At 40.2% G+C, this 25,799-nt stretch overlaps 1 protein-coding gene across 4 annotated transcripts; it reads right to left on the reverse strand.

Annotated features, from left to right (window-relative positions):
* Positions 1 to 1,278: 1,278 nt before the first annotated feature.
* LOC148129845 (cytochrome P450 2J2-like) lies at positions 1,279 to 25,168 on the reverse strand. Of its 4 annotated transcripts, none has more exons than XM_087971667.1 (9): positions 25,149 to 25,168; positions 20,792 to 20,954; positions 20,174 to 20,326; positions 10,111 to 10,271; positions 9,519 to 9,692; positions 7,680 to 7,818; positions 3,241 to 3,428; positions 2,751 to 2,892; positions 1,279 to 1,593 (listed from the first exon to the last, which is right to left on the reverse strand). In XM_087971667.1, exons 3-9 carry the CDS (start codon positions 20,298 to 20,300, stop codon positions 1,403 to 1,405), a joined length of 1,122 nt encoding a protein of 373 aa, XP_087827793.1. In that variant the 5' UTR covers positions 20,301 to 20,326; positions 20,792 to 20,954; positions 25,149 to 25,168; the 3' UTR covers positions 1,279 to 1,402. The 4 variants fall into 4 exon arrangements, with proteins under 4 accessions (XP_087827793.1, XP_087827795.1, XP_087827794.1 ...); XM_087971669.1 differs by lacking the exons at positions 9,519 to 9,692; positions 10,111 to 10,271; positions 25,149 to 25,168 and adding exons at positions 13,040 to 13,213; positions 13,630 to 13,790; positions 24,625 to 25,026; XM_087971668.1 differs by lacking the exons at positions 7,680 to 7,818; positions 9,519 to 9,692; positions 10,111 to 10,271; positions 25,149 to 25,168 and adding exons at positions 11,521 to 11,659; positions 13,040 to 13,213; positions 13,630 to 13,790; positions 24,625 to 25,026.
* Between the last annotated feature and the right edge of the window lie 631 nt (positions 25,169 to 25,799).

The raw sequence follows: 25,799 nt of genomic DNA on the forward strand, positions 1-25,799 counted from the left end.
AGCAGACGGTACAACCAGCCAGGGGATACTCACCACCCGACGGAAGCCCGAGCTGAGGGATGGCCTCGCCACATAGCAGCCCAGTCAGGGAAGCAAGCCCAGAGAACCCAGAAAACAACCAAGAAAACAGCTTTGATTCACCCAGCGAGACAGTGGAACCGTCGTCACCACCCGGTCCTACAAACAATCCACCGGAACCTGAACAGGAACCGGTAGAACAGCGGAAATCAAAAAGGCAGGTGAAACGGCCTGCCTATTTGCGAGAATACATCACCCCACCCCTCAGACGGAATCTAGGGGTGAGGGGTGTTACGAACTAACTAAATAAACTCCTTATGAAAAACTCTTCGAGCTCCGCTCCAACTACAGGCTCGTAAACCTGCAGCTCGGATTGGTCCGCAAGTAAGCGATCATGATTGGCTGCCTTCAGCTAACCTGATTGGCTGACAGTGGCCATCCCTGATTGGAAGAATAAGCGCGGTTAAACTCGTTCCCATTGGTTATTGCGGCAGCAGCCAGCTCTATAAAAGAGCTGCTGCTGCCCAAGTGTTTGCTCTGTTCTGAAGTCACTATTAAAGAGTTGAGTCACTACCCGATGCCTTGTCTCCGTTATTGCGCCCACTCCTCCAGATCTAACACCTTCTCTGGTGTAAAGTAGAAGAATTTGGCTCTGGCCTTGAGAAGGAGATGAAAGATGTGAACATTTACAAAAATCTGAGAAAGTAGAAATTGTGGGAACAACACTTTGTTGTCCCTCTAAAGAGGCCATGAAAGAGGATGAAGAGTCTTTCAAGAGTCTGTAAATACATCCTCCACATAAAATGGTGCCTCTAAAGAGGCCATGAAAGAGGATGAAGAGTCCTTTAAGAGATGAAGAGACTTTCAATATATCCTTCAAATAAAGTGACATTTCTGAAATCCTAGTGGTGTCTGTTTCTTGGCCTGGCCATGCATGTCTGGCTGACTAGCAAAGATCAAGGCAGGTCATCCCCCAGAAGAGAAAAATCTCCCCTACCCTGTACAGGAACCATATCCTCCTGCCAGGAAGATAATTGATTTGATAAAGAAGCCATGGACTCTGTTCTTCTCCATTCTTCCTTCCAGTAACCTTGAAGATAGAGAAAAGAGACAAGGGAAATTAATTTCACCTCCTTCATAAACAAGACTGATCATCCACTGGAAAATGTGGCATAAGATAGCCCCTTTATTTTATTTTATTTTATTTTATTTTATTTTATTTTATTTTATTTTATTTTATTTTATTTTATTTTATTTTATTTTATTTTATTTTATTTTATTTTAAACGATCTTCTGGTGAATTCAAAGTAGAGGCGCCCTCCGGCTGTTGGAGAGAATGGGATGGTCTTCTTGAATCAGTTGCCTTGCAGATTCTCCCTTCGATCTACCCACTTGGCTGGCGATATTTCAGCAACACCTTAAAGCGAGATGGAGATTGCGTAACCCCAAAGTGTGGTGTGAAATCTGGAGCTTGGGTTTTATCTGGCCACAATAACTGGAAGTTCCTGAGAATGCTGGTGAAGAAGAAGAAGAGCTCCATCCGAGCCAGGTTTTCCCCTAAGCAGACTCTCGGCCCTGAAAAGACAAAGTGAAGGAGAGAGAAGCCATTCAGAGTGCTGAAGACTGGCAACCAATTGCAAATGCTAGACTTGTTTGTTTCTCAGTGCTATGACCCCAAATCAGTGCTATGATTTTCAAAGTTGGTAACGTCTTTTGCATTCTTTCCTTCTCTAAAAGATTCATTTTCTAGGCATCTATGCAGCACACCTCATGTTGTTTAGACTTTAAAAAGATGTTGAGACTCTGAGTGCAGAAAAGAGCAACAAAGATAAGTTCATACCTGGAGGCTAAAACATATGAAGAATGGTTGCAGGAATTGAGTATGTCCAGTCTAGTGAAATGGTGGACATGATAGCAGTGCTCCAAAATTTGAGGGGTGCCACAAAAAAGAGGGGGTCAAACTATTCTCCAAAGCACCTGAAGGCAGGACAAGAACCAATGGATGGAAACTAATCAAGGAGAAAAGCAACCTGGAACTAAGGAGAAATTTACTAACAGCAAGGACAATTAACCAGTGGAATGGCTTGCCTCCATTAGTTGTAGCTGCTCCATCACTCAGGGATTTTAAGAAGAAACTGGACAGCCGCTTGTCTGCCATGGTATAGGGCAGGGGTCTGCAACCTTAAACCCTCAAACAGCCATTTGGACCCGTTTGCCACAGAAAAGAAAAGACCGGGAGCCACAAAACTCTTTTAACTATCTAAAATGAAGATAACATTGCATATATCCTTTTTTACCTTTATGTTGCGTATAAAAGAAAAACTATACTGTGTTGTGTTTATGAAATCAATGAACTGCTACAGAGAAAACAATTTTTTATTTCTGCGTGCAAGAAAAATATTTTGAACTCCGAAAAATCTCTCTCTCTCTCTCTCTCTGTGTGTGTGTGTGTGTGTATCTCTGTCTCTCTGTCTCTCTCTTTCTCTCTCTCTCTTTCTCTCTCTCCATCTTGGTCCTCCACAAATGATCCTAAATGTCACTAAATCCTAAATGTCATTATGTCGGTGAGTTTTTTGGGCTTGCTTTATTCTTTAAAACACTCAACTTCTCAAATCAATCTTCACTTCTTTCCTCTCTCACTTCAGTTCCTGTTTTCATCTCTAATTCTGACCTTAGAGATCAAGTACTTACCTATCTCATTCTGAGGGGGGGGGGGAGATGGAATAATTCACCTGCTGAAAATGCCAAAAAGGCTTCCGGCTTCACAAACTCTCCCTCTTCATTCAGGAAGTTGGAGGGGTTGAACTCATTGGGGAACTTCCACTGGGATTCATCATGATGGGCAGAATGGATATTGACCAAAACCATAGTGTCCTGCACAAGCCAAGACAAGCACACAACAACTATAAGCTGATGGCGCTCCCATAAAATGAGATTCAAAAGGAAGGCTCCCATTGATCTCAACCTCTTGCTTTCTCTTGCTCTTACATACAAACACAAATGCCTCAGTTGAGGAAGACCCAGGTGTCTTCATCAAAACTTCACTTCATGTAAAGCAAGGGTCTTCAAACATGGCAAGCTGAAGACTTGTGGACTTCAACTCCCAGAATTCCTGAGCTAACATGACTGGAGGAGGAAATCTGGGAGTTGAAGTCCACCAGTCTTAAAGCTGTCAAGTTTGAAGATCCCTGATGTAAAGCAATGAAAGGTTTCTGCTTTTACCTTGGGAATTTTATATCCAAAAAGCTGCACATCTTGTATGGGTGCATGAGGTACTCCAAGAGGAGTAACATTTGAAACACGTTGGATTTCATGAATGACGGCGTTTGTGTAGGGCAATTTTTTTCTGTCTTCAAACTTCAAGATTGCCTTGTTTCCCACAACTGTGTCTATTTCCTTCCAGCATTTCTCTGAGGAACAAATATCTTGGTTACCTTCTGGGAAATAATTCATTGACTTTAAAGTACACAATGGTTTGTTTTCCTTTTTCTTTTCCCAATATTTTTTGTAACTATATAAAGAAAGAGCAGCTATTTCAATGTCTATATAAACAGCATGTTGTCTGGTTACAGGTAGTTTAAGCAATAGTCATTACCATAATGTTCATTAGTTGTGATCCTATAATAACAGTATTTTCTCCACATACTATTAATACTTAATTATTAATACTAAATCATATTGATAATAAATATATCATAATAAACCCTCATGGTAAAATTAACCTTTTGCTTATAATTTTAAGCATTCTAATTTCTGTTTCTGTTAGTTAACCATAGATAAAACAGATCCATGTTTCAAAATATTCCATATCTTCCTTCACTTTAATTTCAAGTGTTAATCTATCCATTTCTGCACTTTTTTTTTTACTATCTTCTCATCTGTGGGGATCTCCACACCTTTCCAATGTTGTGCAAATACAATTCTGGCTGCTGTTAACACATATAATATTAAATACATAGTCCCTTTATTATAATTTTTCTGGTATGATACTCAACAGAAATATTTCTAGTTTTGAAGGACTTCCGGTGGCACTTCCATCAAAGATGGATCAGGGTCCCCGATTATGTGCTGCTTCAATCCCTGCTCTACCTGTTGGAGGGTCTGGTGAATAGGATCGGAGCCGCCCTGTAGGGATGGTGAAAAAAGGGGAGACCAACTGCCAGGTTGAGGGGAGCCACATCTACCCTCCTTGGCTAGGAACCCTCCCTCGGAAAGCAGGCTGCAACAGTAGCCTTTTAATGGCTGCCATGAAGACGGGAAGCTATCCGGGAACTAAGTTTGTGCTGGAGCGGTGAAGTGGTGAACAGTGTATAGACCAGGCAAAATACTCTGGTTTTTTAAAAAGTAATCCTGGAAAACAGAAGGAAAGAGTACTCATTAAGGATTGTAGAAGTGGTGATTTGAAAGAAAAAGGAAAATTGGTAAAGGTAAAGCAATTGGACTTGAAAAAGACTTAAATGGAAGTGATATTATTCAGAGAAGATTCTTTAACTATAACAGAATAAGAAACTGATTATACACAATATGGATGGATGATTATACAGAAATTGGCATTAATTAGGCATTGATTAGAATGCTGGAATTGACTATATTTAAAAGAAATAACAGCTAATGATTGGAAATTAGCAGAGTTAATACAAGCTTTAAAAAGCAGAAACTAAAAGGTGGAAAGTGAAAACTGATTTAAGTGCGCCACCTAACAGTAAAGGAATTTTTTTTCTGACTCTATGGAAAATTTCTGATCTAGCAAAAGTGTGAATTTGAAATAAAATAAAAGGTTTTAATACAACAACAACCCCAGAAAGTGGAATATTAAAATACTACAGTAAACTGAGTCATCCTTCTCTTTTAATTCTAAATTCAGTATGGGAAAAATGGTACCATTGGATAAACGATAGAAATAAGCAATTAAATAAATAAGGAATGTATAATTTAGAAAGATAGAGATATATACATACAAACAAATAGGAGTATAAAATAGGCACTAGAATAACAATTGAAATGTAAGCACTGTCAAAATGGATTGTAATATATATAACACTTTCATTTTAAATATTTGTATTGTATTTTGTATTTTAATGTTTTAATTTTTCAATAAAGGTTTATTTATAAAAAAAATACTACAGTAAAGGGATACATGAAGATATTATTCTGGGACTGATTGGTGGACTTGGGACTGTTTGTCAAAGAGCTAGAAGGACTAACATTGGAAAATAAAGAACAATGGACATTGTTGGTAACGATTAAAGTTAAAAGACGCTGGCCTTAACAAACTATGGGACAATTTAATTGGATATAAACATCAAAGAAGATATAGAGGAAGTTAGGTAAAATGAATGAACTATGCAAAGAACTTAGATTGGATTTGCAAAGCATGAGGGGAATAATAAAAGAAAGTTTGGAACTATGGAGCATTATGGCAGAAAAAATGGAAATGGCGATGCAGATCACAGAAGAACAAAGAAAGCCCAAGGGGGAGGAGTTGAATAAAGAGGAAGTCATCTTAAAAAAGCAAAGAAAACAACGGACATTACAAAAGGACAAAAAAGGAATTTAATCTAAGACTTTAATGATTGATGTGACAAATAAAGGGGAAATATTTTAAAGATTAAATAACAGAAGAAGTTACAGAAGAGGAAACTACAGAGAAAAAATCAGGAGAGGGGGTTAAAATAAACAAAGGAGAGATGAAACTAAGAAGAATAACAGGGGCAAAAGGTTAAGAAAAAGGACTGAAAAATGATAGAAAAGGGAAAGCAAGCTAAGATTAGAAGAAATTATATAGCCAAGAAACCAAGAGATGGTTAAAGATATAAAGGATGAGGGATTCCACATGGAAATGTATTTTGGTATTTTAGAATATAGATATATAAGCTAGGGAGTTTGGAATTAAAAGTTTATTGGGAATTATTGTTAAAATAAACAAATAAATTTAATCGGAATAGAAAGGGAAATAATTATCTAAGATATAATTATATGATGTGGAAAGTGGATATGGTGTAAGAGAATTAAAAATGATTGTATTGTTATCAATTTTTTTATAATGGATTAAATGGGAATGAAAGAGAAAATATAATTTGCTATATAAATGTTATTGGAAGAATAAAGAGTATGGACATTAAAAATGATTATATTTTTAAATAAGGATTTAAAATAAGATTATTATATAATAATTAGTACAGTGATGAAGAAAAAGAATACAGAGTATGGAAATTAAAAAGTATAATATTGTTATTCATATTTACAATTGGTTAAGCAGAAATAAAATGTGAAATATTAAATTGTTATACAAATGCTTTTGGAATAAATATAAGATTTATTATGTAATAGGGAAACAATAGCATGTGGATTGGGGGAAAAAGAAATATATGCATATATAATAGTAAATAGGAGATCATTGTTGTTAATATAGGATGTCTACTAAAAATGGCTATATTGATACTAGAGTTTTTTTATTATATATTGGGTGTAAGGGAATAAAATGGGGAAAATATTTAAAATAAAAATAGATGGCAAGATTGAATTGACAATGAAAGGGGATAAATATTGGAGAATATATTTTAGGATGAAATTGTTTTTTTCTGAAAATGATGAATGAAATAACATGAAGTGACAAAACATATTAAAAGAAAAATGGAATAGGTAATGATACAATATGAAACTGGATAAGAAAGCTGAAAATGTAATTATGATTATGTATGTATGTTACAACCTGGAATCTCATTGTTCACTCAAAGAGATGTTTACAGAATAAAAATAAAAAAATTATTGGAAAAAAAAAGGAATATTTCTGGTTTTAAATCTATATGTTCCTTTGTCATTTTTTCTATTCAAGTATGTATTTTTGTCCAATATGTTTTTGCTTTTGGGCACATCCACCACATGTGATTGAATGAGCCCGGACTCTGATTACCTGTAAGCACTGGACTTTCCCCCTTCAACCGAAAAGAATGAACTTCTGAAAACTAGGTACTTCAAAAGGAATTCTTTATTGAAAGGAAGTGGTCCCGGTACTAGTCAAAGCAGAATCTAAGATGCTTCCAGGCATACAGTAATAGATAAAGGGAGTTAGAACCCCTCCCCTTGTCCTGATGTGGATTTAGCCAAACAAAGAACCAATATGTTAATTCCCCCCCACTCTTTTCTGGGAATGGGAACGTATCTTAGAAAAGTTTCCCAGGGAGTATCTTTCACAGCTGGAATTTTTATGGTCCCTTCTCCTCTTGCTATCTCTCCAAGAGGTGACAAGTTTCTAGACATCTGGATCCAGTCCTCCAGTTGTATATCATGTGCAAGTATACAGATTCAATATAAGATTTAAGATATTCAGGTTACATAAAAAAGGATTACTTGTACCAACTTCCCCCCCTCTTCTTCCATTGAAGAATGGTAGATAAACGGATCTGACATTACCCTTCCAACATTTAGCTGACATACCTTTATACATCCTGGCTAATCTTGCTGGTGGAAAAATCCATCTGTGGAATGTTTTATATAAATTTTCTTTGTATGCAGTAGACATTGTTTTCCAAGCAGGTGCCCACAAGAAGTGAGGGGAATGAAGTTGTTTCCAGCCATGATAATTCAGGAACCTTCCTCATTTTGCATAATAAATAGTCGTTACTATTACAGGTCAAGAACCCTATTTTACAATTCTTTACCTTGGATCTCTGGAAAGGCCATCAAATACAGCAATGCCCACTGCAGTGTTGCCGCCATCGTCTCTGTTCCAGCCACAAATAGGTTAGACAGCAAGATTAGTAGTTGCTCTTCCTCAAAACTTGAACCTTTCCTCTCCGGCTTTTATTAGTTAAAACAAAGTATATTATTACAATCAAATGGGAAAAGGACCTCCTCCCAGTCATGTATCTTCTTTAATTCAGTTGATAACTTCAATTTAAAAGCAGGAATTCATTCTGAAAAATATGACTCAAAATAGAAAGGAAGTAGGGAGAGAAGCAATAAGCAACTTCTGGTGATAACACTGTCAGATCCATGTATCTGCCATTCTTCAATGGAAGAAAGGGGGGAATTGGATTTGATAATGTGGTGGGATTCAAATTTTTTCACTACTGGTTCTGTGGGCGTGGCTCGGTGGGCGTGGCAGGGGAAAAATACTGTAAAATCTCCAGTCAGAGGCGGTATTTGCTGGTTCTCCAAACTACTCAAAATTTCTGCTACCGGTTCTCCAGAACTGGTCAGAATCTGTTGAATACCACCTCTGATTTGATGCATTTAATTCTTTTCCTCTGTATGTATCCTAAATATCCTATTTCTTATATTGGCTTTGTATAACCTTTTACATGATTTATAACTGTTGCCTGGTGCCCCAGAACCCTAGAAAAATCTCACCTCTTTGAGGGATGTAAGGGGAGAAGGGGCTGTGTGGATTGCAGCACCAGAAGATAACTCCTGGGAACTTTTCCTTATCTGCTTTCTCAGCGATGGTGGGATAATAATATGTTCACCCCTGCAGATTGGTGGAATCCACATCAGACTGCCGGGAGGGGTCTCTAATTCCCTTTATCTTAGTTGCATGCCCTGAGGGACCCCAGGCCCTGCTTTGAAGGTTGATCTGCTTTACCCCTCTTCAATAAAGGATTCCTTTTGAAATACAAAGTTTTCAAGAGTTCATACTTATACTTTGAAGTGGGTGGGGGGGGGAGAGGCTGGTCCTTACAAACACATCATAATAGAGTTTGGGGAGAGGATGAAGGTCCCCTAGAGCAGTGATCCCCAACCTTTTTATGCCGTGGCCTGGTACCGGCATCAGCTGGCGCCGCCATCATTTTTGATGAAAAAGTGCTTCCGGTGACCTCACCGGAAGCACTTTCATCAAAAAATCCGTGAGCTTTCTCCGGAAAAGGAGCTCGCGCCATCTTTTGATGAAAGTGCTTCCGGTGAGCTTTCTACCGGAAAAGCTCACCGGAAGCACTTTTTCATCAAAAATGGCGGCGCCCAGCAAGCCAGCGGCCCGGTAGGACTTGTTCTGCGGACCGGTCCCGGTCCGCGCGGACCGTGGTTGGGGACCCCTGTCCTAGAGCAGCGGCTCCCAATCTTTGGGGATTGGCTCTGGAGAGAGAGAGATTTTTCCATGGACCGAAGGAGGCATGGTTTCATGTGCTGCCTGCATCCTACAGATGGGGTTTGCTTGTTTGCATGGCCCAGTTTCTGGCAAGCTGTGGCCCGCTAACTGGTTCACGGCCCAAAGGTTGGGGACCCCTGCCCTAGAGAGTTACCCTGAGCTGGCAAAAGGTCCTTTTCTGCCAGTCCTGATGGAAAGATCTACCCTAGGTGGTTGAGTCTGCACGACATGCAAAACAAAGGGGCATTGCTTCACTCACACAATGTGTCAGAAAATGGACTTGATGCACCATCTACAAAAATCGCTATCAATGATTTTGTGATGTTTTCAGGATGTATAAGGTCAGAAAAATAGATCCGAGGTGAGAGGAAAAGAAATCATTGCAAATTCAACCAGAAGAGATTGAAGGATCTACCTTCTGCATTTCTTCTAAATATGCATCGGTGAAATCTTGAGGTTCTCCTGGAGTCAAAGACGCCTTGTGCTTGTCTATCTCTTCTTGAAGGAACGCTTCTATTTTATTAGTAAGTATGAATAATTGCTGATGGGGCAGGGGAAGGCTTCTCACTAAGGGCATCTCATTGTAAAGCTACCAGCAAAGAGAAGAAAAGGCAACATGGATTAATTTAATCATGATCAATATACCCTCCTTTGTAGGATAAATGGAGCAGGAAAAGAAACCCCTTGTAATATCTCTTATTCACAATTTGATAGGGAGTCAAATGCCCCAATCAGATAAAATTTCAAAAAAAATGTCCCAATAAGGTAAACTTTTCCATGATTAAATTTGGTTAACTGAACTTTTTGATCAAATAACTCAGACAGAAACCTCACCCACACTTCCTGGCATTCTGATGAGATATTATTCTAATTATAAGGAAAATTGGCTGTTCTAGTTGCTGAGAAAACCAACAGTTTCCAAAATAGGTGAGACATGAAAACTCAAATTCCCACCACCTAATTGCACATTTATTTCGGATATTCTTTTGGATTCTTGTTAAGGATACCAAGGCCCAGGGTCCTGCTATCATTCGGGAATTTTGATGTATCATATCCAGCAGAGCTTTGAGGAAGCTGTCATCATATTCAAAATGTTTTTCAAATAATACGGTACATATTATGTTGGCAACTGCAGCGTCCAGAAAGCCAAACGGATCAAAAGGCACATCTGTCAAAGACAAGAAATTAGGTCCCTATCAATTCATCTGCCTTCATGCTCCTTTACAGGAGTCACAATGTCAATATAATAAACCCTTTCCTATAACTATAAGGAAACTGTCTGTCTCCTTGCCTGCCTGCTTATCTCTCTCTCTCTTTCTCATTCCTTTCTCATCTATTTACTATCTATCTATCTATCTCTATCATCTATATCTGGCTATTTTATTCATTCATTTATTTAATTTGTCAAGCATGTATGACAAAGCAAGTATAAGTATGAACATAACATATATGTTTATGTTATATTCATACTTATACTTGTCAATGCATATGTATTGTATTGTATATGACATTATCATTTCAGAATGTTTTAGGACAGTTACAAAAACTAGGCTCCATACATGGAAGGAAGCGGTGAATGAACAGTCACGAGAAGAAATTTTTCCTGAGAAAAATGTTGGTGATTCAGAATCAGAGCAATCCTTCAGAATGCTGCTTTCCATCATGAACTGCAAAATATGTATTCTTAATTCAATATCAACTTGTTGCGTTCTTAGTCTTAAATCTGTTACAAGCATATCTTGGTAAGTTTTGCCTCTAGGGGATGATTGCCTTTTAATCTAAAACCTTTGGAGGCCAGCACATTGCAAAAGGCTACCAGAACATCCCAGGGACAACATGGAGTATAGTGGGTGGTAGACCTTGTTTGTGATGGCCAAGAATATTCCATGAAAATAGAGATTGGCAACCGGTTGTATTATCTAGACTAGCCTTTTTATGTCAGTGAATCTTCCCCCCTTATCCCCAATTCTCTATGAACATCCAAATTCTAATCTCCTACGAAGAACAGAATAATAAAGTTGGAAAGAAACATTGGAGGTCTTCTAGTCCAACCCCCTGCTCAGGCAGGAAACAGTTTCAGACAAATGGTTGTCCAATCTCTTCTTAAACAATTCCAGGGTTGGAGCATTCACAATTTCAGGTGGCAAGTCATTCCACTGATTAATTATTCTCACTGTCATTTAGCTGACATACCTTTATACATCTTGGCTAATCTTGCTGGTGGAAAATGCCATCTGTGGAACGTTTTATATAAATTTTCTTTGTATGCAGTAGACATTGTTTTCCAAGCAGGTGCCCACAAGAAGTGAGGGGAATGAAGTTGTTTCCAGCCATGATCATTCAGGAACCTTCCTCATTTTGCATAATAAATAGTCGTTACTATTACAGGTCAAGAACCCTATTTCACAATTCTTTACCTTGGATCTCTGGAAAGGCCATCAAATACAGCAATGCCCACTGCAGTGTTGCCGCCATCGTCTCTGTTCCAGCCAGAAATAGGTTAAGCAGCAACATTCGTAGTTGCTCTTCCTCAAAACTTGAACCTTTCCTCTCCGGCTTTTATTAGTTAAAACAAAGAATATTATTACAATCAAATGAAAAGAGGACGTCCTCCCAGTCATGTATCTTCTTTAATTCAGTTGATAACTTCAATTTAAAAGCAGGAATTCATTCTGAAAAATATGACTCAAAATAGAAAGGAAGTAGGGAGAGAAGCAATAAGCAACTTCTGGTGATAACACTGTCAGATCCATGTATCTGCCATTCTTCAATGGAAGAAAGGGGGGAATTGGATTTGATAATGTGGTGGGATTCAAATTTTTTTTACTACTGGTTCTGTAAGCGTGGCTTGGTGGGCATGGCAGGGAAAAAATACTGTAAAATCTCCAGTCAGAGGCGGTATTTGCTGGTTCTCCAAACTACTCAAAATTTCTGCTACCGGTTCTCCAGAACTGGCCAGAATCTGTTGAATACCACCTCTGATTTGATACATTTAATTCTTTTCCTCTGTATGTATCCTAAATATCCTATTTCTTATATTGGCTTTGTATAACCTTTTACATGATTTATAACTGTTGCCTGGTGCCCCAGAACCCTAGAAAAATCTCACCTCTTTGAGGGATGTAAGGGGAGAAGGGGCTGTGTGGATTGCAGCACCAGAAGATAACTCCTGGGAACCTTTCCTTATCTGCTTTCTCAGCGATGGTGGGATAATAATATGTTCACCCCTGCAGATTGGTGGAATCCACATCAGACTGCCGGGAGGGGTCTCTAATTCCCTTGATCTTAGTTGCATGCCCTGAGGGACCCCAGGCCCTGCTTTGAAGGTTGATCTGCTTTACCCCTCTTCAATAAAGGATTCCTTTTGAAATACAAAGTTTTCAAGAGTTCATACTTTGAAGTGGGTGGGGGGAGGGGGGAGAGGCTGGTCCTTACAAACACATCATAATAGAGTTTGGGGAGAGGATGAAGGTCCCCTAGAGCAGCGGCTCCCAATCCTTTGGGATTGGCTCTGTAGAGAGAGATTTTTCCATGGACCGGAGGAGGCATGGTTTCATGTGCTGCCTGCATCTACGGATGGGGTTCGCTTGTTTGCATGGCCCAGTTCCTGGCAAGCTGCGGCCTGCTAACTGGTTCACGGCCCAAAGGTTGGGTACCCCTGCCCTAGAGAGTTACCCTGAGCTGGCAAAAGGTCCTTTTCTGCCAGTCCTGATGGAAAGATCTACCCTAGGTGGTTGAGTCTGCACGACATGCAAAACAAAGGGGCATTGCTTCACTCACACAATGTGTCAGAAAATGGACTTGATGCACCATCTACAAAAATCGCTATCAATGTTTTTGTGATGTTTTCAGGATGTATAAGGTCAGAAAAATAGATCCGAGGTGAGAGGAAAAGAAATCATTGCAAATTCAAGCAGAAGAGATTGAAGGATCTACCTTCTGCATTTCTTCTAAATATGCATCGGTGAAATCTCGAGGTTCTCCTGGAGTCAAAGACGCCTTGTGCTTGTCTATCTCTTCTTGAAGGAAAGCTTCTATTTTATTAGCAATTGTGTATAATTGCTGATGGGGCAGGGGAAGGCTTCTCACTAAGGGCATCTCATTGTAAAGCTACCAGCAAAGAGAAGAAAAGGCAACATGGGTTAATTTAATCATGGTCAATATACCCTCCTTTGTAGGATAAATGGAGCAGGAAAAGAAACCCCTTGTAATATCTCTTATTCACAATTTGATAGGGAGTCAAATGCCCCAATCAGATAAAATTTCAAAAAATGTCCCAATAAGGTCAACTTTTCCATGATTAAATTTGGATAACTGAACTTTTTGATCAAATAACTCAGACAGAAACCTCACCCACACTTCCTGGCATTCTGATGAGATATTATTCTAATTATAAGGAAAATTGGCTGTTCTAGTTGCTGAGAAAACCAACAGTTTCCAAAATAGGTGAGACATGAAAACTCAAATTCCCACCACCTAATTGCACACTTATTTCGGATATTCTTTTGGATTCTTGTTAAGGATACCAAGGCCCAGGGTCCTGCTATCATTCGGCAACTTTGATGTATCATATCCAGCAGAGCTTTGAGGAAGCTGTCATCATATTCAAAACGTTTTTCAAATAATACGGTACATAGTATGTTGGCAACTGCAGCGTCCAGAAAGCCAAACGGATCAAAAGGCACATCTGTCAAAGACAAGAAATTAGGTCCCTATCAATTAATCTGCCTTCATGCTCCTTTACAGGAGTCACAATGTCGATATAATAAACCCTTTCCTATAACTATAAGGAAACTGTCTGTCTCCTTGCCTGCCTACCTATCTCTCTCTCTCTTTCTCATTTCTTTCTCATCTATTTACTATCTATCTATCTATCTATCTATCTCTATCATCTCTATCTGGCTATTTTATTCATTCATTTATTTAATTTGTCATGCATGTATGACAAAGCAAGTATAAGTATGAACATAACATAAACATATAAGTATAAACAGGCATAAGTATATACATAATAAATGGATAAATGGGAACAGTGGGACAGGGACAGTAGGCACGCTGGTGCGCTTATGCATGCCCCCTTTAAGGACCTCTTAGGAATGGGGTGAGGTCCACAGTTGACAGTTTAAGGTTAAAGTTTTGGGGGTTTGTGGATGTCACGACAAAGTCAGGTAGTGAGTTCCAGGCATTGACCATGCTGTTGCTGGTCATATTTTTTTGCAATCGAGTTTGGAGCGGTTTATTTTGAGTTTGTACTGTGTCTGTTGTTTGCTGTGTGTTATTGTGGTTGAAGCTGAAGTAGTCTATCTGTTTATCATCTATCTATCATCTATCAATCAAATGATCACCATCATCTATCTAATTCAGTGGTCCCCAACCTTTTTTGTACCAGGGACCAGTTTCAAGCACAAACACTTCTTCAAGGACCGGGGGGGGGGAGGAGAATCCGAGTTTGGTGGTTTGCTTGCAGACGTTTCATTACCTGACTAGGTAACATCTGATGTTGTTACCTAGTCGGGTAATAAAACATCTTCCAGCAAACCACCAAGTTCAGGGAGCGCCGGCCCTGCCTCCTCAGCCCCATCCCTCAGGTGTCTCCCTCCCTCCCTCCCTCCCTCAGGTGTCTGCCTCGTTCTCTCTCAGTCGCTCTCTCGCTGCTCCACCAGCCCAGGAAGAAACTGCTTCAAAGAAGCAGGGGGTGGCTTTTCCTGTCGCCGCAGCTCCTCCGAAGCGCCCGTTTACCCCCATCCCGCCTGCCTGCTCGCGGTTCAATCCACAGTGCTCCGTTCTGCCTGCCTGCCTGCCTTCTTCATTTCGGAGCAGGTTCGGCTGATAAAAAGAGGCGAATAGTTATTATTCTCACCAGAAACGAAGAAGGCAGGCAGGCAAGCAGAACGGAGCACTGTGGATTGAACCAAGCGCGGGCGGGCAGGGTGGGGGTGAACGGGTGCTTCAGAAGCACTGCGGCGACAGGAAAAGCCGCCCCCGGCTTCTTTGAAGCAGTTTCTTCCTGGGCTGGTGGAGGAGCGAGAGAGCGACTGAGAGAGGAACAAGGCGGGAGAAAACCAAGCCGCTGAGCCAGAGAGCAGGACAGGCTTTGGTTGCTTCCTCCCTCCCCTTCTCTCATTTGTGTCCTTGATCCCCGATCCCAGCAGCATTCACCGAAGGCGAAGAAAGCCGCCATTTTTTTCTTTTTTTTTCTTTGCGGCCCGGTACAGAGTGCTCCACAGACCGGGACCGGTCCGCGGCCCGGTGGTTGAGAACCCCTGCCTTAAGCCATCAGACTTGAAATTCTAGACCTAGAAAACCTAGAACTACGCCGCCTTCGGTCCGATCTAAGTATGGTATATAAAATCATACATTGCAATGTCCTACCCGTCAATGAATACTTCAGCTTCAACCATAACAATACAAGAGCACACAAGAGATACAAACTCAAGGTCAATTGCACCAAACTTGACTGCAGGAAATACGACTTCAGCAACAGAGTGATCAATGTCTGGAATACTCTACCTGACTCTGTGGGTTTTTTCCCCAAACCCCAAAAACTTTAACCTCAGACTGTCTACTATTGACCTCACCCCTTTCCTAAGGGGTTTGTAGGGGGCGCGCATAAGCACACCAACATGCCCGGTGGTTGAGGACCCCTGATCTAATTTATAGATCTGTCCATCTTATAAGCCAATGACTCTGGACAGCATACAATTTAGAACAGTGAGAGAGTGGTGGTTCATTCTCTGAACTTGCAGGTTGGTTTCCGAATGTTTCATTACCAGGCTAGATAACATCTTCAGCTGAATTTAAGGAATGCCAATGTTGGTGTTCTTCTGATTTTGGACAGTATACAGCAAATGTTGCCCCCTAAGCAACTTTACTGTTTGCAGAGGCATCATCAGAAGCACACAAAGTAAAAGATTTCAGTTCTCTGATCAGCTCGCCATGAACCTTGGGTTGAAAGAACCATGAAGGCATCTGCTGTTTTCAATCTTTTTCTAATAAACAAAAATCTTTCTTAAATCTAAAACAATGTACAACTAAACATTTTAGCCCTCCCAGGTAGAGTAGATCATTAGCAGAACCAGGTATATGAGCTCTATCTAAGGTACAACGGAAAACACTCCTTGGGGATTGTCAATGCATATGTATTGTATTGTATATGACATTATCATTTCAGAATGTTTTAGGACAGTTCCAAAAACTAGGCTCCATACATGGAAGGAAGTGGTGAATGAACAGTCACGAGAAGAAATTTTTCCTGAGAAAAATGTTGGTGATTCAGAATCAGAATGCTGCTTTCCATCATGAACTGCAAAATATGTATTCTTAATTCAATATCAGCTTGTTGCGTTCTTAGTCTTAAATCTGTTACAAGCATATCTTGGCAAGTTTTGCCTCTAGGGGATGATTGCCTTTTAATCTAAAACTTTTGGAGGCCAGCACATTGCAAAAGGCTACCAGAACATCCCAGGGACAACATGGAGTATAGTGGGTGGTAGACCTTGTTTGTGATGGCCAAGAATATTCCATGAAAATAGAGATTGGCAACCAGTTGTATTATCTAGACTAGCCTTTTTATATCAGTGAATCTTCCCCCCTTCTCCCCAATTCTCTATGAACATCCAAATTCTAATCTCCTACGAAGAACAGAATAATAAAGTTGGAAAGAATCATTGGAGGTCTTCTAGTCCAACCCCCTGCTCAGGCAGGAAACAGTTTCAGACAAATGGTTGTCCAATCTCTTCTTAAACAATTCCAGGGTTGGAGCATTCACAACTTCAGGTGGCAAGTCATTCCACTGATTAATTATTCTCACTGTCAGGAAATTCCTCCTTAGTTCTAGGTTGCTTCTCTCCTTGATTCGTTTCCACCCACTGCTTCTTGTCCTGCCCTCAGGTGCTTTGGATAATAGATTGACTCCCTCTTCTTTGGGGAAGCCTCTGAGATATTGGCTATCATGTCACCCCTAGTCCTTCTTTTCATCAAACTAGACATGCCCAATTCCAGCAACCGTTCTTTATGATATAATATACTTTTATTTTGGTTCCAAGATATAAGGACCCTGGTTCAAAAGATAACCAAAGGCCCCAATTACAATCTTACAGCAATTTTTATAGTCAAGGGGTGGTCTCATTCAGCTCTTTGCCCTTCCCCTAATAATGCATGCATAACAGATCATATTGATTGGTTATTTGGATCTTAGCCCCCTACATAGCTAAATGTTGCTTCATCTGTTTTTCACCCCAGGTCACAGGTATCTTGCAACGTGTCCTAGTTTCATGTGCCAGCTATGTGGTTTGGGGTTTTTTCTTATAAGCAAGCTATTCTTGTTCCTGACATCCTGGCTAGTGGTTTAAGGTGCTAACTTCTGCCTCGCTAAGAACCCCTTTCCTATCGCAGAGCAGGTCAAAGCTGCACCCCACTCCCCGTGACTCCCCTCCTCCTTTTTTTATATATATATTCTTTATATGTTTTCGCCTCCAGTCCCCTAATCATCTTTATATGCTGTGCTCCTTCTAGTGTCTCAACATCTTTTTTACATTGTGGCGCCCAAAACAGATATTAACAGATCAACAGATTTGGAAGCAGCAGTGGGATCCTACCTGTTCCAGTACCGGTTTGGTCATTGCGTGTGCGTGCATGCACACCTAACGTGCACCTAACGTGCATGCACCTAACACGCGCGTGCAGCTTTCCCCCACACCATCTGAGGCCTGCAGCTCCAATCAGCTGAAAGGATAAAGAAAAGTGAAGGCGCCAGTGGGAGGGCCGATCCTGCCCTTTTCTCTCCTTTCTCCTCTCAGCTGATCATCAGAGTCTTTTTTCTTTTACTACCAGTTCAGCTGAACCGGTCCAAACCGCTAGTATACCACCACTGGTTGGAAGGGACCTTGTAGGTCATCTAGTCCAATCCCCCCCCCCCAAAGCAGGAGACCCTCCACCATTTCTGACAGATGGCAGTCCAGTGTCTTCTTGAAAGCTTCCAGTGATAAAACTCCCACAACTTCTGAAGGCAAGCTGGTTCCATTGGTTGATTGTTGTAGGACTCCTGCTTTACATACATTACAAGCACAGAAACAAAAGGAAGAAAATGTCTTACATTGGTCAGTGGGACTTGGAATTTATGCAACCAGAATTCTAAGCTCCTCCCACTCTGGTGATCACAGAAAAAGAAGTGCAAGATCTTTTACACAGACAGAAGCCAGGAAAAGCACCAGGGCCAGACAAGATAACTCCTTCTTGCTTAAAAGTCTGTGCTGACCAATTGGCCCCCATCTTCACCCGAATCTTCAATAGATCACTAGAGATGTGCTATCTTCCTTCCTGCTTCAAACGCTCTACCATCATCCCAGTGCCAAAGAAGCCCTCCATCAAGGAACTGAATGACTACAAACCAGTTGCTCTAACATCTGTAGTTATAAAAATCTTTGAAAGGCTTGTGCTGCCCACCTGAAAACCATCACAGATCCGCTGTTAGATCCCATGCAGTTTGCATACCGAGCAAATAGATCAACAGATGATGCTGTTAACACAGCTCTGCATTACATCCTACAACATCTTGAATCTCCAAATACCTACGCAAGGGTCCTCTTTGTAGACTTCAGTTCAGCATTCAATACCATCATTCCAGACACTCTTCTAAGTAAATTAAACCAACAAGCGGTTCCTGACCACAGTTGTAAGTGGATCAGAAGCTTCCTAACAGACAGGAAGCAGCAGGTGAAGCTAGGCAGAATCACATCCGATACCTGTACAATCAGCACAGCCCGCCCACCCCCCAGCAAGGCTGTGTGCTTTTTCCTCTTCTCCCTATATACCAATTATTGCATCTCAAACAATCCATCTGTTAAAATACTGAAGTTTGCTGATGACACAACAGTGATTGGTCTCATTCGAAACAATGATGAATCTGCATACAGACAGGAGGTTGTACAACTTGCCTCGTGGTGTAACTGGAACAACCTGGAACTGAACATACTCAAAACCATAGAAATGGTGGTAGACTTTAGAAGAAACCCTCCCATACTACCACCTCTTACAATACTAGACAACACAGTATTAACAATAGAGACCTCCAAATTTCTAGGTTCTACTATATCACATGACCTAAAATGGACACCTAACATCAAAAACGTCATCAAAAAAGCACAACAAAGTATGTTCTTTCTGCGCCAACTCAGAAAGCTCAAACTGCCCGAGGAGCTGCTGATCCAGTTCTACAGAGGAATTATTGAGTCTGTCATCTGCACCTCTATAACTGTCTGGTTTGGTTCTGCAACCCAACAGGACAGACACAGACTTCAGAGGATAATTAGGACTGCAGGAAAAAAATTACTACCCACCTGCCTTCAATCGAGGACCTGTATACTGCATGAGTCAAAAAGAGGGCTGTGAAAATATTTACAGACCCCTCACATCCCGGACATAAACTGTTTCAACTCCTTCCCTCAAAATGACACTACAGAGCACTGCACACCAGAGCAACTAGACACAGGAACAGTTTTTTCCCGAAAGCAATCACTTTGCTAAACAAATAATTCCCTCAACATTGTTCAACTATTTACAAAGTGTGCATTACTATTACTGTTAATCTTCTCATCACTCCTTATCACCCATCCCCCTCCCACTTGTCATTGTAAGACTGTAACTGTGTTGCTTGTATCCTTACGATTTATGTTGACTGTTTCCTACTATGATTTGATTGTTGATTGTACCCTATGACTATCATTAAGTGTTGTACATTATGATTCCTGATTCTTAACGAATGTATCTTTTCTTTATGTATACTGAGAGTATTTACACCAAGACAAATTCCTTGTGTGTCCAATCACACTTGGCCAATAAAGAATTCTATTCTATTCTATTCTATTCTATTCTATTCTATTCTATTCTATTCTATTCTATTCTATTCTATTCTATTCTATTCTATTCTATTCTATTCTATTCTATTCTCTGCTTCAACACAAACACTTAATGGTCAACCTTGAGACCAACTCAGTTGGGTCCCATGGAAACCAAAACCAACCCTGGAATGACAATTCCCCAACCATCCCATCATCTCCCAGGAGAGCTTACTCATGTTTTCAGTGAATGTTTGAATCAAACAAGTTGCTTCCTCCAGGATCTTTTCTTCCATGGATTTTCTGCTCACTCCAAAGTTTCTGAGAAGCCTCCCTGAAAACCTTCTTTGCTCCTTCCACATTTCACCATAACTTATTGTCAGTAAACCTAAAAAGGGAAAATCATCTTGGACTTAATAGCCCTTATTTTGCTTATCAGTAAAGATGTGGTCTTTTTTTATTTTATAAAAAAGGTTTATTTTCAAAAACAACAATATAAGTAAATGAACAGAATTATGAAATTATATATTTCATGTTCAGCTAACAAAATATAACTATGCCAAGGATAATACATTGAATAGGTTTTATTACAGTATAAGAAAAATGGGATTTTTTTCCCATTTGAATACCAAAATTTCTACTATATTTTTATTCATAAATGTTGCAAAGAAAAGAAGAAGAAGGGAGCTAATTCTAACATTTAAAGAGGCTATTCCTTCTCTTACTAGAAACCTTGGGTCAGAACTCCAGAATGCAGACAAAAAAGATTATTTGCAACTGGGTCACAGAATGGGAGCCCTACCAAGAACAAACAGGCATTTGAAAAAGACAAAAAGAAATTATATACAACTACCTTTCTTCCTAGTGAGGTAATCCAATATAGGAAATGCTGGCCTCCCAGCAAATTCGGTGTCTTTTATCACGAGAACCTCCTTTGCTGAAGGAAAGCCATGGGTCAAGACCACAGGTGTTCTTCCAAGATAAAGACTGAAGACAGGGCCATATTTTTTTGCTATCTGAAACAAAGTAATTATAGTACTTAGACTCATATACTGCTTCACAGTACTTTACAGCCCTCTCTAAGCTGTTTACAGAGTCAGCCTCTTGCCCCCAACAATCTGGGTCCTCCTTTTACCCACCTCGGAAGGATGGAAGGCTGAGTCAACCTTGAGCCGGTCAGGATTGAACTCCTGGCAGTGGACAGAGTTAGCCTGCAATATTACATTCTAACCACTGTGCCACTGAAGGCTCAGTTGCCAGGACTGTCAGCAGAGAGGCATCAGGAAATCAGTTGGGAGGAAACACTACAATATTTGCGGCATAATATGTCTTCAAGGATGACACTGAAGAATCTACGTCAGCTCCATCCAACTCTATTCCCCAACTCTATTCTATTGCTCCCTCTGAGTCATGCCTAGGTCTACATGTCAACATGTTTACATGCAAAGTTTTAATGAAACCACCGAACAAGGGAGGGATTTTTATCCTGCCTGGCAGAAGTGCAGAAGCTTTTATTTTGGCCAAGCATTTTTCTTAGAAGATTGGAAACAAACAAACGCTGCAGTGACGCAGATCAAAGAAGGCACTCAGAAAGTATCTATAGCTCCTCTATGTCTAGAACTAGAGTGACTACAGATAATTTCCAGCTTACAATTGTTCATTTAGTGACCGCTCAAAGCACTGAAAAAAGTGACTTATGACCACGTTTCACATGAACGTTTCAGTGTCCCCATGGTCATGGGATCACAATTTGGCAACCGATTCATATTGATGATGGTTGCAGTGTCCCAGGGTCCTCTTTTGCCTCCTTCTGAGAAGCAAAGTCAATGGGGAAGCCACCTAACCACTGTGTTACTAGCAATAGCAATAGCATTTAGACTTATATACCACTTTATAGTGCTGTACAGCCCGCTCTAAGCAGTTTACAGAATCAGCCTTTTCCCCCCGAGAATCTGAGTCCTCATTTTATCCACCTCAGAAAGAGGGAAGGCTGAGTCAATCTTGAGCAGGTCAGGATCGAACTGCTGGAAGTGGGCAGAGTTAGCCTGCAATACTGGACAGATGGATGGATGGACAGATGGATGATTGATAGAAAGAAGGGCAACAGCAATAGCCCTTAGACTTATATATACCACTTTATAGTGCTTTCCAGCCCTCTCTAAGCGGTTTACAGAATCAGCCTCTTGCCCCCAACAATCTGGGTCCTCATTTTACTGACCTAAGAAGGATAGAAGGCTGAGTCAACCTTGAGCCTGGTTAGATTCGAACTGCCAAATTGCAGGCAGCCGGCAGTCAGCAGAAGTAGCTTGCAGTACCACTGCGCCACCGAGGCTCTTTTCTAACTTAACTGCAGTGATTCATTTAACGACTGTGGCAAGGGAGGTCATGAAATGGGGCAGAACTCACTTAACCAGTGTCTCACTTAGCAATAGAAATGTTGGGCTTAACTGTGGTCATAAGTTGAAGACTACCTGCATTCACTAAATTTGTGCACGCGCACAAAAATATCTTCCACAAAGTGATTTATGTGCCTGGAGAAAGGGGCGAGTTAGGAGAAGATGGGGAAAACCAGGATGCCTTCTAGATTCAGAAAACATGTCATTTCCAGAGTGGCCAGGGAAGGGTTACTGAAACACTCTTGAGTGGATTGGTAAAAGGTCATAAAAGGATGGAGGTGGAGGAGAATCCTGGGAAAGAGACACACCTATTCACCGCGGATGGACATAAGGACATCTTCCAAAGAGGGCAACATTCTGCTAACGTGAGAGATTTCCAGCCAAGTGTAATGAATACCCTTATTTAACTCCAATGAAAGGGAAGGTTTTAATTTAAATCTTGCTGCACAGATGAGGGAGTTTAAGTAAATATTCTGACTTTGGAAAAGAGTCTCATGACGGAGTTTAAATAGCAATTGTTGCTTTATTTCCTTAATGTACACTGCCCACTGTCTCTTTCTTTGTTCATTTGGTGAAAATATTGGCTATAATTGGATGAATTAATCCAATTTACTTAATTAAAACCTTTACAGCATTTGCCAAACTAGTAATGCTTGAAAATAATAAATCATAAATAATAAATGTTTGTTTGTTTTCTGCTTTTTCTTTCCAGCTCATTGCTGAAGGTATTTTAAAAAAGGAAGAACTTTGTGATTTTTTCTTGCTGCATGTCTACAATTTATGCATCACCAGGTACTGCAATGTCAATGAACCAAACCTTTTTCTATATAAATATTATATAAATAAAAATATAATTCTATATAAATTACTATTATTAATCATCATCATCATCATTTCCCAAGGATCTAAAAGCCTTATGAGAAAGAGGATCAAACCAGCCCTTCCCTAACAAACATACAGATAAATGAGCCATTAATCTGGAGGCTAGTTGGCCAATTTATATTTCTCAACCATGTCCGCTGTTGTTGTTCAGCTGCTGAGTATGCCTGACTCTTCACAACACCACGGACTACAGCATGCCAGCTCCCCTGCCTCCCGGAGTTTGCTCAAATTCACGTCCATTGCATTGAGGACACGATCTAACCATTTCACCCTCTGCCATCCTCTTCTCCTTTCACCTTCCATCTTTCCCAACATCTTTCCATCTTTCTTTTCCAAGGAATCTTCTCTTCTCTTCTCATTTGCTGGCCAAAGCATTTCAGCTTCAGCTTCTGGATCTCTCCTTCTAAAGAATACTGGGGTTGATTTCCTTTAGGATTGATCGCTTTGACCTCCTTACAGTCCAAGGGACCTTCAAACCTCCTTTTAATAAATCTGCTAAGAAGGCTCTGTGAGAGCCCAGCTTGTTTGAGGGTGAGCAGCTGCCCTGGGATAAGGCAGATCACATTTTGCAAAACAGAGGTCTCCAAACGTGGTAACTTTAAGACTTGTGGACTTCAACTCCTAGAATTCCAAGAGATCACTGGCTTTGACCCAATTTTGCTGACAGGGCAGAACCATGAAGGGAGAGTGCAGGAAAAAATTGTTCCCTTTGCTAACTCTCACCTTTTGTCAAGAGCCCAAACAACTCTTTGTTGCAATGACAGTGTCCAACAAATAACTCTTCAAAGCCTGCCTAAAGGACAGAAGTCTCTTTCTTTCGCTCCATCAGAACTTTGAACAGGCACTGAATGAATGATCATTAACTGAGAACTACTTTAATAGATTTGTTTACCTACCTGCACTTCATTCTTCTACCTGTTTCGTCTATCTATTATATTCTCTCAAAGTATAAAACTATTCAAAGCAGGGGAAGAAAAAGAAAAAAATAATGGACTGATTTGAAATTCTCCAAAACCAGAATCATAAACGATTCATTCCTGCAGATAAACCACACTTTTCTTTAGACTTTTAAAATATCAAATTTCTCCAGTAATCTTCAGAAGGGAAAATGTTTCATTTGGAAACTTGGAAGGGAAACCAAATGTAACTTTGAAAGAGCCCATGAATCGTTCAGAGGAAGTTCAATGCAATTAGGAATTAGGATTCTTCGGCATCAAATGACAGATGTTTTCATATCTTCATAAGATTCTAAATATTTTCCTCCAAATTCTAGATGGAATTAAAAAATGTGTCCCATGTAGACAAGTTAAGAGGAACATGCAAACCCTTTCAGTGCTTTCAGCAGGGGGAAAAATGTCAGCAGATTCACTCTCTGAAGTTTAACATGTGGATGGATAAAGAGCCTTACCTGGTCCATCTCCTTCAGAGGGAACTTCTTAGTGAATTGAAGCAGGTTCCCAATCAGGGGCAGCCTCCACGGTGCAGGGGGGAAACCTTTGGGACGTTGGCTCTTCCAGAAACAGAGGAATAGGAGGAAAAGAGCAACCAGCCAGCTGAAAACAGCCATGTTGATCAGAGGTGTTGATCAGCAGGTTCTGACCAGATCTGGAGAACTGGTAGCAGAAATTTTGAGTAGTTTGGAGAACCGGCAAATACCACCTCTGACTGGAGATTTTGCACTAACCTTTCCCTGCCATGCCCAACAAGCCACGTTCACAGAACCGGTAGTAAAAAAAAATTGAATCCAACCACTGATGTTGATAGGTTCTGGCTGTTGTACTTAGCAAACTAGCCAAAGATTAAATCTTTAAAGTCAGGATAAAAGGCACATGGTGTTCAGAAGCCAGATTTCACAAGCTTTGGCAAGTTCAAAATTAACATTGGGAACCTCGGGGGTAGGGGGTGGAGTTGAACAAATACAGCATTACCTACTTGTTTCAAATGTCGGAAAATATGTCATCCATGAATCTGGAGAAGATAGACCTCTAATTAGCCAGTGAAAGGCAACATTATTGAAAGAAAACGTTGCTACAACTTTAAAAGCACAACTATAATGACGTGGGAAAATACCCGAACAAAGCTGAATACCATACATGTAACTACCCGCGAAAACTTAAGAAAACATATAAACAACATATAGATACAAACAACAAGTGTATATACAAACAAGATAACATAATCATAAGACACCAATAGGAAAAGATAATAAAATAGATGAGAAGGATAATAATAATATATTAATATATTTATTTATTTTGGCTGCTCAAGAACAAGCCTTAGCCACAAATTGCATGAAGGCAAAGATTCACCATGTCATCACCAACAGCAAATGCCGCCTCTGTAATGAGAAAGATGAAACAGTTGATCATTTAATCAGTGGGTGCAGCAAAATTTCACAAACTGACTACTTAGAATGCCATAATTGAGTTGCTAAAATTATTCACTGGAAACTATGTCAAAAGTTTGGATTCGAGTATAGTAACAACTACTGGGAACATCAGGTTGAGAAGGAGAACATCTGGAGTAGAGGTGGTATTCAGCAGGTTCTGACCAGTTCTGGAGAACCGGTAGCGGAAAATTTGA

This window comes from Notechis scutatus, chromosome 9 (assembly GCF_049901735.1).
Source record: "Notechis scutatus isolate UNSWTSFEM ecotype Mainland chromosome 9, rNotScu1.2, whole genome shotgun sequence".
In the NCBI taxonomy this organism is placed as follows: domain Eukaryota; kingdom Metazoa; phylum Chordata; class Lepidosauria; order Squamata; family Elapidae; genus Notechis; species Notechis scutatus.

What these genes read in the sequence shown, in the direction of transcription:
- LOC148129845 (XM_087971669.1), bottom strand. Translation starts at nt 24,783, where the DNA reads ATGGCTGTTTTCAGCTGGCTGGTTGCTCTTTTCCTCCTATTCCTCTGT. An exon ending in AACATTCACTGAAAACATGA is followed by an intron (nt 13,791 to 20,173) that starts GTAAGCTCTCCT and finishes TGTCTTTGACAG; the next exon opens with ATGTGCCTTTTGATCCGTTT. An exon ending in CTTTTTGGCATTTTCAGCAG is followed by an intron (nt 1,594 to 2,750) that starts GTGAATTATTCC and finishes TTGTCTTTTCAG; the next exon opens with GGCCGAGAGTCTGCTTAGGG.